The 13,603-nt window shown below is 40.0% G+C and overlaps 1 protein-coding gene across 1 annotated transcript in view; it reads left to right on the forward strand.

Annotated features, from left to right (window-relative positions):
- ano3 (anoctamin 3) overlaps positions 1 to 13,603 on the forward strand; it is a 559,677-nt gene that overhangs the window by 360,543 nt on the left and 185,531 nt on the right. The window contains exons 7-8 of the mRNA XM_043705429.1: positions 5,813 to 5,913; positions 6,643 to 6,687. Of these exons, the coding sequence (XP_043561364.1) occupies positions 5,813 to 5,913; positions 6,643 to 6,687 (146 nt within the window). The remainder of the gene's footprint in view (positions 1 to 5,812; positions 5,914 to 6,642; positions 6,688 to 13,603) is intronic.

A 13,603-nucleotide genomic window follows, 5' to 3' on the forward strand; every position in this document is an offset into this window, starting at 1 on the left:
CTCTCTCATGTTTGCTTTCTTGCACTCTCTCATACTCACTGCCTCTCTCTCTCTCTCTCTCTCTCTTGCATCCTTCTCTTATGTGCTCTCTCTTTCTTGTAGCCTCTCCCTGACTCACTCACTCACTCTCACTCTCTCACATTCTCTTTCTCTCTCACATTCTCTTCCTCTGTCAGACTCTAACTATTTCATGCTATGCATCTCTTTCTCTCTTGCAGTCAATCTCTCTCTGTCAAGATCTTGTTCAGTCTCTCTGTCTCACACGTGTTCTCTCTCCCTCACACACTCTCTGTCTCTCTCGTGGTCTCTCTCTGTCAAGCACTCTCTCTCACACAGTCTTGGATTCACACACACTGTTCTTGGCAGTAAGGATGAGCTATAGATAAGGAAAGGATTGGCGATTAGCCTCTGTGGGGAAAACAGTTTGGCAGCAAGCTCTATCTGGATTCCCACATCGTACTTGGACATTTGGGTAGAACAGCAATCAAAATCCACTTCGTTGGGAAGTGAAGAAGTTTGAAGAAAAATAATTATACAATAAACTCATGGTTATGTATCAATAAGTAGTTTATTTATCATAGGATAGAGGTCCAGGACCATGATTTAAATAAAACATATCCCTTGATGAATAAGCTACAAGTCAGTTGAATGGCAAATAGTAAATGTAGACTGCGGTTTACTCACCTCACTGAAGTCTGTTAGGGAAGGAAACCTGCTGTCCCTACCTGGTCTGGTCTACATGTGACTCCCACAAAAATATGGTTGACTCTCTGGGCAATTAGGGACGAACAATGAATATGGGACTAACCAGTGATGCACACATCCCATGACTGAATCAATAAAAGACATTAAAATATTCCCAGCAAGTACTTGTGTCATTTTGGACAAAACTAGATGTCATATTTAACCAATTTTAGAAGCTTGTTAATTGAAGATATTTGTTTATAGCGTAATTTATCTTCCAATTATGTTGAAAATATTTGACAACAATAGTCCATTTAGTAAGGGGTCTACATATATTTATTATTTCGTTCGTTTGATTGAATGAGTATTATTTTCAGGCGATAGTTTTGGTGCAGTTCCTTCTGAAGTAGATCAGTCTCTGCGGTGAGGAGATTTTAGCCCTAACAAAACTCTCAATGAAATTTTGGTTTCAGGCAAAAACACAATTCATTGCCTTTATGTTACGACAATGACACTATGGTCGACCTTCTGTCTTTTTTTAATAAAAGAGTCGATTTGAGCATCATGCAGATTTATTGCAATAATATAACATGAAGGAAACACACTTCACAGTTTGTTTTCACCTGATAACTATGGAATAATTTTTTCTTCATGAAGTATGGATCCAAATCCTTTAGTAGTAACTAATTATGAAACAAGAACGGGATGTGATTAATGCTGAGCTTTGTTTCATGGGGAAGCTCTTGTAATATCTGTAATTATTTCTTAACACAGCAGGTTACTTTGTGATAATTATTTCTGTTGTTTTCATTTTTAAGACAATAAGTTTTCATTAGTACAATCCATTTCTCAAAAAGCCTTAACATTGTACTCAGCATAGCAAAAATGGTAAAAGTCAGTGATCATTATTTGAAGAGATTGATTCCAATGGTGAAAATGCCCTTTAGAAATATTTACATATACTGTAGATCTACAATGATTAAGTCAATCAAAATGATTTGTGTGTAACATTTGAATCCAGTTCTGATTTCATAGGTTTTTATTTCAACTCTTACCAAGTCTTACTTTAAGCAATTTCAGTTGGTTCCTCGTTAACGTTATGACACATCTTGCAATCAATGTATGGTTTTTTTCTAAGCTACAGAGCCACTGCATCACTGCTGCTTAATGCACTGCTGCAAAGTATTGTGACTAGATTAATGTTGGTGGTCGAGATTTAACCTTAAATAGCCTCTATTAAATTAAACAGTAAATAACTATTGCACAGATTGAGAGAATACAATGTGGTAGGGGCAGAGTGGGAGGGAGCCTGAAAGATAACTTGTGAATTTGGTGCAGAGGGGAAAGATGTGTTTTTTTTTGTCACATTTTCTCCAGCTTCCACAAGCTGATGACTCTCAAGGCTTTAGTTAGTTGAATGGGTAGATGATTCTTTAGTGAGATTTAAAAAAAAATATTCTATCTCTTTAAAATGCACACTGTATTTTAAACTGAAACTGGAAACAATACAAGCATGTCACTAACATTATTGCTTAACTGATTAACCTATTTGGTGTAAGTACAGACAGCAGTTTAGTGATGCTTCTACACTTGAAATCTCACATAATAAAGATGACAAGGGAGGTGATTTGTTGCAATTGTAACATGTGGAAGCTGGTGGAAAACAGTACTACCCATGACGTACAGATCTCCAAGAAGCATCTGCAATTTGAGGAACTTTGACATCAAGTTCATGCATGGGAGTTCCCTGAACACTTTATTTTTCGGAACATACAAATATAAAAAGTGCACCAGCAAATGAGGTGACCACAGGGAAGAAAGATAAAAGATACAGGGCTTGTTATCTGAATGCATGGGATCATTCATAACATGGACGTTCAATCGCTCCTGGACAAATCAATGGGCGTGGTGTGATATTCATTGCAGAAACATGGTTGGAAGTGACCACAACTAGGACATATAAAATTTCAGAAGGACTGGGTGCAAGGGTAAGGGGTGGGGAGGCTCTGTTGCTAAAAGATGAGATCAGTACAGTAATCAGAAATTATCTTTTGTGGAATCACTACAATGTGGAAACAGGCCCTTTGGCCCAACAAGTCCACATCTGACCCTCTGAAGAGTAACCTACCCAAACCCAACCTCGTGTCCTATTACTCTACATTTCCCCTGAATAATGCACCTAGCCAACACATCCCTGAACACTGTGGCAATTTAACATGGCCAATCCACCCTAACCTGCACATCTTTGGATGTGGGAGGAAACCGGAGCAAACCCACGCAGACATGGGGAAAGTGTGCAAATTCCACATAGCCAGTCACCCGAGACTGGAATTGAACCCAAGTCCCTGACGTAGTGAGACAATAGTGCTAACCCCTGAGCCACTATGTTGCCCCTTTAGTCAGGGGATCAAAATGAAGAATCAGTTGGGTGGAGGTAAGGAATATCAAAGGAATAAAATCATTAATGGGAATTATTTATAGTCCCCTGCCAGTAACTATACTGTGGGATGGAATACACATCAACTAATAACAGAGAATTGCAATGAAGATTGGATAATAATCATGAGCTATGGAACTGCACCCCAAGATCCTCCTGTACAGCAATGATCCTAAATGATCTGCTATGTACTGTATACTTCCCTCTTACGTTTGACCTCCCAAAATGCATCACCTCACACTTGTCTAGATTAAACACCAGTTCTCATTTCTCTGCCCCACTTTCCAACTAATCTTTATCCTGCCTGCTGTATCCTTTGACAACCTTCCTAACTTTATCTGTAACTCTATGAATTTTCATGTCATTTACAAACCTAATCAGACCACTTACATTTTCATCCAAATCATTTTTATAAATTACAAACAACGGAAGTTCCAGTACCAATCCTTGTGGAACACACTGGCCACAGACCTCCAGTCAGAAAAACATCCCTCTGTAACTACCCTCTGTCTTCTATAACCAAGTCAATTTTGTATCCAACTTCCCAACTCACCACAGATCCCATGTAACTGAATGTTCTGGACCAACCTACCATAAGGGACTTTATCAAATGCTTTATTAAAGCCCATGTAGACAACATCCACCGCCATACCTTCATTAATCATCTTCATTACTTCCTCAAAAAAACCTATCAAATTTGTGAGAGCACCTTCGCTGCATAAAGCCATTCTGATTATCTCTAATAAGTCCATTCTTTTCCAATTGCGAGTAAATTCTGTGCCTAAGAATTTTCTTCAATATTTTCCCTATCACTGATGCAACGCTTACTGGCTGGTTTTTCCTGGATTATCATTCTTAGTCAAAGTAACAGCATTGGTTATTCTCCAGTGTTCTGGGACTTCACTTGTTGCTAAAAACGTCAAAAAATCTCTGTCAAGGCACCAGCAATTACCTGGAGAAAGTGAGGTCTGCAGATGCTGGAGATCAAAGTTGAAACTTTATTGCTGGAACAGCACAGCAGGTCAGGCAGCATCCAGGGAACAGGAGATTCGACGTTTCGGGCACAGAAGAAGGGCCTGTGCCCGAAACGTCGAATCTCTTGTTCCCTGGATGCTGCCTGACCTGCTGTGCTGTTCCAGCAATAAAGTTTCAACCAGCAATTACCTCCCTTGACTCATTCACTGTCCTGAGATATACCCATCAGGCCCTGGGGACCTATCTACCTTAATGTTTTTCATGACTTCCAACACCTCCTTGTTCTGAATATCAACACGTCCCGACCCAGTATTACCAGCATTCACGTCTTTCTCCTGGGTGAATACCAATGTGAGGCAATCATTAAACACCTCACCCAGATTCTCTGGCTCCATTCAAAAAATCCCTCCTTTATCTTTTGAGTGGATCCATTCTTTCCCTAGCTGCCCACTTGCTCCTAATATATGTGCAAAATGCCTTGGGATTGCCCTTAATCCTATGACATTTCATGGCTCCTTTTATCCCCCAATTCCTTGTTTGCGTTCTTTTCTGCTTCCTTTGTATTCCTCAGGGGAGGAATTTCCGTTTCAGTGTTACAGAAGAAGAGGTATTTTCCCTCAGTACCAGACCTGATGACAGTTTGTTGAGAATATTGATAAAACCAGTTAGCCAAACCTATGGATCATCTAGCATTTGTTGCTCACCTCTCCCACTGGTCCTTGAACTAAGTGGCATGTTATATCAAATCAGAGGGCTCTTAAGTGTCAAGCACACTACCGTGGGACAGTAGTCACATGTAAAATAGATTTCCTTCCTTAAAGGCCTTCATGAATCAGATGTGCTTCATGATAATTAACAAAAGAGTTATGATCACTATCCTTTTTCTAAAAATTGGTGATTGTAATAACTAATTAAATTCAAACTCCAACAGCGAGATTCAAACCTGGGTTCCAGAAGATGAAAACACACCTTTGGATTAGTAGCCCCAGTGCCATTCCCATTCTGTTACTGCTGCTGCTACTGCTACTTCAGTGCAGTCCCAGACATTTTCCCACCATGACTCCATTTCGAGGCTTGAAGATGGTCACAACCTCTCAGTGAAAAGTGGAAGGAGAAGGATGCCAGGGCGGGGTCAGCTTGCATCTCCATGTGGGCTCCTGGTCACTCTGGGTAGCACCATCCTCCATTCTAGCCCCTTTGAGCAGTGAACTACAGGAGAATAAATTAACTCACTCAAAAGTTTATTATCGTTAGTGAAGACCATTTGCTATCCACAATTACAGACTTAACACAGGCACAGATTCGAAATGGTTACAGAAAAATTAAAATGGTGGCAGAGTTTTTTTGTTACTTTATAAATATTAAAAAATAACACTCAATCTCTGATCCTTGCAATTCCAATTCATAGAACAATGTGTTTAGAAGCAATATAATTTATGTGATTGCTCACAATTTGTTGGTTGTTCTGTCTCTCGAAATTTTGAAGATTTAGTCATGTAACAGAAATTTAATGGGTCTTTAACTGTGAAGTAATATTTTTGATTGGTTGAGATAAAATAGTCATTTTACCAGACTTGATATTTGTGAAAGTAACACTAATCCTTCATTCATATGTGATCAGAAATTTGCCTGAAAGTGACACAGATATGTATCGATTAAATTCTTTTTGATAGCAATTTAATTCTTATTTATTTATTTTTCTGTCTGCAATCTCAGCAATCCCTCACAAATAGCGACATAATGTTTGTGAAACTCCACGCTCCTTGGGAAACGATTTGTAAATACGCAGAAAGAATGAACATCCACATGCCTTTTAGGTATGGTACTTGTATTACTGTTTGTTTTAGTCTCTGTTGAATCAGTTATTGTGTAACTGTGGAGTAGGAAGATAGAGAAATGTCTAGGAAGGGATGATGCACAATGTTTAAAGTTCCAGTTAGCTCAATTAGCTGGAAAGCCAGTTTATGTTGCAGAGTGACATCAATTCCTGCACTGACTAATGTCACCATGAATACTCAAGCTTGCCCCCTTCCTCTTCACCCTCAAGTTAAACCTACAAACCTGTCATCTCTCTCTCTCTCTCTCTCTCTTATAAGAGCATGAACTATAGTGAATCGCATGACATATCATTTGCCTGACGCAAGGTTTTAAAATCACAGTTAACATGAGAATTGTTTATCTGCTCCAGTAAACAATACCTTCTGTGATAGGCAGACAGTTGTTGCAAAACGTAAAATGTACAATATATGTCCATATCCTTGATAGCTGGTCAGAATTTATTCAGGATAAAGTATAATAACGAGTCGATAGCTAAATTTTTGAGCATGTTTCACAATGACCTCCTTTACTGTTAAATAATAACAAACAATATTTATTTGCAACTGATGCATGTGTATATGGTTGAGCATGTATATGTGGTTGATGCAATCATAACATTCTCATAGCTATTGCCATCTTATTTCTGTTGCTTGAAAAAGGCAGTGAGGAATGCTACTTTGTCTTTCCAAATCTTCCAGTCCTTAGTATTTTTTTTCCTATTCTTCCAGGAAAAAATGTTATTACACTGATTGGAAGAACAAAGTGATGAGCAGGTTGGTGGGTGCTGTGCAGTATTTGTTAATACCATCACATAAAGTTTCCAGCTGATAGTTGTAAATTCAGAACTAGGGTCAATCTGTGAAATTGCTGTGTGGCGGAGCGCAAATTGTAGAACTAAAAATAAATATGACTCAGTGATATGTTAACGGACCTGAGTGACAGTCACATTTTAAGTGACATTAGTACTGATGTACAGGCCACAAGTGCATACCTTACAAAGATCGATCAGGCTCTGTGCCACATAGATAAAATAGATTACAGCAACACTCTGAGATCTGGTGAGATATTTATGCGCAGTGGATGCCTTTTCATCAAGTTATACTCTAACCCTAATTTTTCATCTGTTGATGTGGATGCACTGAAAATTATGCTCACTGTTACAGATTCCAGAATGAGTAGTGCTTTGTGAACAAAACCCTCCTCCTCTGGGAAAGTAATACAGTGCTGTGGCTGTTACGGATAAATCCTCGCTTTGAGCTTTGTGAAAAAAATTATAATTCCATTTCAACTGTTAAAGATAGTTTTAAAATAAAAGCATCAGATAGGCTGCTGATTAAAAGAAGCAATCATTAGAGCATTTTTTTTGGATTGAAATAGTGGGATCTCCTGTCAGGGATATGACAGCTTGGCTTCTCTACTGTAACTGAACTGGAAATTGATATGTTCTCTGATGCCTTAGAGCTGAACTGCCAATCTGCAACACTCAGTCTTGTCAGTCTGCTTTTGATGCAGTGACACTCAGAACACTTTTTTTCTGTGTGTGGCTAACAATATTTCCCTGTAAAGTAGCATCAGTGTCTTTAGACTTTTCTGTATTCACAAAGCACTGGAATAACTTGATCTGTATATATTGCTGTTGTTGCATTTATCGGGCCATGCAACTTAGACTCTTTCCAATTAAATCTGCTACGATTTAAGAGCATTATTTTAGGTGGAGTGTTTCCTACTTATTTCAGAGAAATTCAGTTTGGAACATTAGGTTTTCATGAGATATTCGCTTGCTGCTCTGCAACTTCTGCTGAGGCATTGAGCAGATTTACCTGCAAAACTGGTCTTGAGTACAACGCATTACTCAATGTGTTATATAACAGAGAAGTATTTCTTTGAGCAGCAAGCCTTAGTGCAGAATTTTCCAGTGCCAGATTTTCAAGGAGGTTGAGACTGCAGACATTTGGCTCATTTATTGATTTTTGCCATTTGCAAAAATCATTTCATTCCACGTTAACTATGTGACAGCTTCATCATGAGCATAAAATAGATTTTTTTGGACATAAGGAGACCCCTTGTTTAATTAGAATGCACCATTGATGTGTCCAAGTTAGTTCATTTAGTGTTCAGACTTCTCCATTATAATTGTTGCAGATATGGAGGCTACTCATGTAGTTCCAGAACCAGGGGTCAGGGTGTAATGAGTTGAAACTTTCTTGCTGGAACAGCACAGCAGGTCAGGCAGCATCCAGGGAACAGGAGATTCGACGTTTCGGGCACAGGCCCTTCTTCAGGAATGAGAGAAGGGCCTGTGCCCGAAACGTCGAATCTCCTGTTCCCTGGATGCTGCCTGACCTGCTGTGCTGTTCCAGCAAGAAAGTTTCAACTTTGATCTCCAGCATCTGCAGACCTCACTTTCTCCTCAGGGTGTAATGATACAGGCTAGGTCATTTAAGACTGAAATGAGGAAAATTTTCTTCACCCAGAGAATGATGAGCCTGTAGTATTGTCTGCCACAGAAGGCAGTTGAGGACAGAATATTGAATGGTTTCACAAGGAATTAGATATAGTTCTTAAAGCAAAGGAATAAACGGACAAGTGGAGAAAGTGGGAACAGGGTACTGGAGTCAGATGGTTGGTCATGATCATATTGCAGCTGACTGGAAAGGCTGGGTGGCCTGTTCCTGCTCCTAGATTCTGTATTTTGATGTTTGCAGCATTGCCACACTATCAGATTCGGTAGAGGCTTGAATTTCTTCCCCCGCTTTCTGTGATGGTTTCCCCAACTAGAAAGTCAGCTTTTGAGAATTTGGTTGTCATAAAAATGTTTCTTTAGATTGTTCTGTTGTATTTTCCTGAATCCGTCTCGATTGCTAGCTTGCCAGTCTTGTGAAAGGACCAGAAGCACAAATCATACAGCTCAGTTCTGGTGCAGTCAGAGGAATGGCAAAGATGTGGATTTTGAAAGCACTTTTTTGGAAGGTTCCAGTATTTCATTGGGTAAAATTGCAAGGTTTTCCACCAAATAAAGTATCCCAAGCTCAAGAGACTTGCCAGGAAATTACATCAGAATGCAAACTGGTGCATATATTGTTAAGTGGAATAAAATATATTAAATTGTTAATCACAATTAGGGCAATTGATTTCAAGTGCTGGTCAAAAATATGGTATTGTAAAGGAGCCACTTTGCTATAATCATTTTTACTTGTTTGTATGAATTATTCTATTTTCACAACTTAATACACATTTTACACTTAATGTAGAGTAATATCTTTCCCACGTGTGACACATTTGAAATAAATCCAAGTATCTTCCATGATGTATGAAAGTAGTAACTCTGTGTGTCAAAAAAACCAAGTTTAAAAAAGGTATGAAAGGCACATTTAACCGTATATAAACTTGTGAAGCACAAAGCATTTCTGAGGGCTCTCAATGTATAACAGTATTTCCCATGTGATTTCTAATATGACTTTACAGTTATCCAAATTATTGCATGGCTTTTTTAAATTCAGTGTTTTCCAAATAAATTTCAAGACCGCAGTCAGTTATCTGAAAAATCTTGCTCCTTTTCTGAAGATCTGACATTAACCCTTTGCTTTCATGTATAAACAATAAAGAATGTTCTTACACCAGTTGCCAATATTAGAAATGGTTAATGAAATCAACTGGAATTTTTATTTCAATAAGAGACTGACTGTAATGTCTTCCAAATGAGTGAGATGTAAAACTTCCCATCACATTGGTCAGATGTGATCTGGATAACTATCCAAATGTCAACTTCTGTCTGTGCTGGTTAGATAGAATCCCCACAGTGTGGAAACAGGCCATTCGGCCCAACAAGTCCACACCAACCCCTCCGAAGAGCATCCCACTAAGACCCAACCCCCTACTCTGTTTAACTAAAACTACGGCTTTTTGCGTGGGAAATCATGTCCCTCAAACTTAATTAAGTTTTTTGAAGAAGTAACAAAGAGGATTGATGATGGCAGAGTGGTAGATGTGATCTATATGGATGTCAGTAAGGCGTTCAACAAGGTTCCCCATTTGAGACTGATTAGCAAGGTTAGATCTCATGGAATACAGGGAGAACCAGGCATTGGGTACAGAACGGGCTCAAAAGTAGAAGACAGAGGGTGGTGGTGGAGGGTTATTTTTCAGACTGGAGGCCTGGACCAGTGGAGTACCACAAGGATCGGTGCTGGGTCCTCTACTTTTTGTCATTTACGTAAATGATTTGGATGCGAGCATAAGAGGTACAGTTAGTAAGTTTGCAGATGACACAAAATTTGGAGGTGTTGTGGACAGCGAAGAGGGTTACCTCAGATTATAAGGATCTCGACCAGATGGGCCAATGGTCTGAGAAGTGGCAGATGGAGTTTAATTCAGATAAATGCGAGGTGCTACATTTTGGGAAAGCAAATCTTAGCAGGACTTAAACACTTAATGGTAAGGACTTTGGGAGTGTTGCAGAACAACGAGACTTTGGAGTGCAGGTTTATAGCTCCTTGAAAGTGGTGTCGCAGGTAGATAGGATAGTGAAGGAGGCGTTTGGTATGCTTGCTTTTATTGGTCAGAGTATTGAGTACAGGAGTTGGGAGGTCATGTTGCGGCTGTACAGGACATTGGTTAGGCCACTGTTTGAATATTGCGTGCAATTCTGGTCTCCTTCCTATAGGAAGTATGTTGTGAAACTTGAAAGGGTTCAGAAAAGATTTACAAGGGAGAAGCTGAATAGGCTGGGGTAGTTTTCCCTGGAGCGTCAGAGGCTGAGGGGTGACCTTATAGAGGTTTACAAAATTATGAGGGGCATGGATAGGATAAATAGGCAAAGTCTTTTCCTTGAGGTGGGAGAGCTAGTGTGTTTCCAATTAAACCTGTTGGACTATAACCTGGTGTTGTGTGACTTTTAACATTGTACACCCCAGTCTAACACTGGCATCTCCAAATATTTTGCCTGGAGTTGGGGAGTCCAGGACTAGAGGGTGTAGGTTTAGGGTGAGAGGGGAAAGATATAAAAGAGACCTAAGGGACAACTTTTTCACGCAGAGGGTGGTACGTGTATGGAATGAGCTGCCAGAGGAAGTGGTGGAGACTGGTACAATTGCAACATTTAAGAGGCATTTGGATGTGTATATGAATAGGAAGGGTTTAGAGGGATATGGGCCGGGTGCTGGCCAGTGGGACTGGATTGGGTTGGGATATCTGGTCGGCATGGAAGGGTTGGACCGAAGGGTCTGTTTCCATGCTGTACATCTCTATGACTCTGTATTCCCCATGGCTAGTGCACCTAACCTACACATCCCTGAAGACTATGGGTAATTTAGCATGGGCAATCCCCCTAATTTGCACATCTTTGTGCTGAGTGAGGAAACCAGAGCATCTGGAAGAAACCCATGTTGACATGGGGAGAATGTGCAAACTCCACACAGACACTTGCCCAAGGCTGGAATCAAACTTGGGACCCTGATGCTGTGAGGCAGCAGTGCTAACCACTGAGCCACTATGCCATCCCTGAAGCTTAAACCTGTCAAATGTTTTGAGCTCTATGGGGATGTAACAAGCAGGATGGTGAAAAGGAACCAAGGCATGTTGTAAATTTCAAAAAAGTATTTGATAAGGTACCACATGAAAGATTACTGCTCAAAATAAGAGCTTATGATCTTAAGGGTGATGTTTTGGGAAAGTAGTGATACTTGGGTTGTTTCAGGTTGACAAAAACTAACTGGTGAGTGCCAAAGGAATCAGAGCTGTGCTTTAACTATTCACAATCTCTATGGATGACTTGGATGAAAGGGCAGGCTATATTGTTGCCAAATTTGCTGATTCTACAAAGATAAGTAGGAAAATAAATTGAAGAGGATCAAGGTGACTACAAAGGGATATAGATGTATGAAGTTAATGAGTAACAAATTAACACATGAAGTATAATGTGGAAAAAGTATGAGGTTGTCCACTGTGGCAGGGTGGACTGAGCAGAATGTGATTTAAGTGGAAAGACATTGCAGAATATTTCATTGCAGAAGGATCTAGTGTCCTTCTGCCTGAATCAGAAAATGCTGACATGCATGTTCAGCAAGTATATTAGCAAGGCAAATGAAATAGCAGCCTTTATTGCAAGATGAATGGAGTAATCAAGTAATACGTTTGCTGTAACATGGTAGGATATTCGGAGACTGTACCAGAGCACTGTGTAAACATTTGGCCTCCTTATATAGGACTGTGTACTTCCACTGAAAGCAGTCCAGAGACCATTCTCTTGGCTGATCCATTGGAGAAAGGTGTATCTTAAGAGGAAACATTGAGTAGTTTGGGCATATACTGACTGGAGTTGAAAAGAGTGAAGGGTGACCTTACAGAAACCTCTAAGATTCTGAGTGAACTTGATGGGAGAGATACTGAGGGGATGCTTCTACTCATGGCAGAATCTCAAACCAGGGAGTGCAGATTAAGTCCCATTTAAGACGGATGGGGATTAATTTATTTTCTCAGAAGACGTTAGTCTTTGGAATTCTCTTCTGCAGAGAGCTTTGGAGTCTGGGATTTTGAATATATTGAAGGCATTTGATTGACATTTGTTAGATTAGATTCCTGACAGTGTGGAAACAGGCCCTACAGCCCCCTAAGCCTGCGCCAGTCCAGATCCTCTATCTAAACCTATCGCCTATTTTCTAAGGATCTGTATCCATCTGCTCCCTGCCCATTCATGTATCTATCTAGATACATCTTAAATAACTCTACCATCTCCGCTGGCAACACATTCCAGGCACCCACCACCCTCTGCGTAAAGAACTTTCCACACATTTCTCCCTTAAACTTCTCCCCTCTCACTTTGAACTCGTGACTCCTGGTAATTGAGTTCCCCACTCTGGGGAAAAAGCTTCTTGCTATCCACTCTATCTATACCTCTCAATGATAATGTTACAATCTTACAGGATTTTTTATTGCATTGTTAACTCCCTTTGGAGGAATGCATTGCAAAATTGAGAACAGATTTTCCAGGATACGCAGCAGCCCTGATGAAGTTTCATTTGGAAATGCCTGCTTGAATTGATCATTAAATTGGGGGAGCTGTTAAAACCCATGGTTAGCCTGAGTGATGTGATCATGAGCCAATCGTTCTGATATCTGATTGTGAGTTGATGTCCATTTCAGGGTATACCTCAGTGAGTGATTGGAGTTGGCTGGCACCCACAATGCATCATGGCGTGTTGTGGCAATTAGCCAAATTTTAAATATTACTGCCAGATTTGCTGTCCTGGAAATCACAACACCATACGTTTTAATTCTTTTTCAGCCTTTGCCAATTAATTGCCCCTTTTGCATTCTATCCATTTCCAACTTAATCTTTCTGAATCTATCTTACAATTAGCCTCGAGCAAACCTCATGTGAGGAGTTTTTCCAAACTTTAATTCCAAATCATAGAACATAGAACATAGAAGAATACAGCGCAGTACAGACCCTTTGGCCCTCGATGTTGCGCCGATCCAAGCCCACCTAACCTATACTAACCCACTATCCTCCATATACCTATCCAATGCCCGCTTAAATGCCCATAAAGAGGGAGAGTCCACCACTGCTACTGGCAGGGCATTCCATGAACTTACGACTCGCTGAGTGAAGAACCTACCCCTAACTTCAGTCCTATATCTACACCCCCTTAATTTAAAGCTATGCCCCCTCGTAATAGCTGACTCCATACG

The sequence above is a fragment of the Chiloscyllium plagiosum genome, chromosome 16 (genome assembly GCF_004010195.1).
Source record: "Chiloscyllium plagiosum isolate BGI_BamShark_2017 chromosome 16, ASM401019v2, whole genome shotgun sequence".
Lineage (NCBI taxonomy): Eukaryota > Metazoa > Chordata > Chondrichthyes > Orectolobiformes > Hemiscylliidae > Chiloscyllium > Chiloscyllium plagiosum.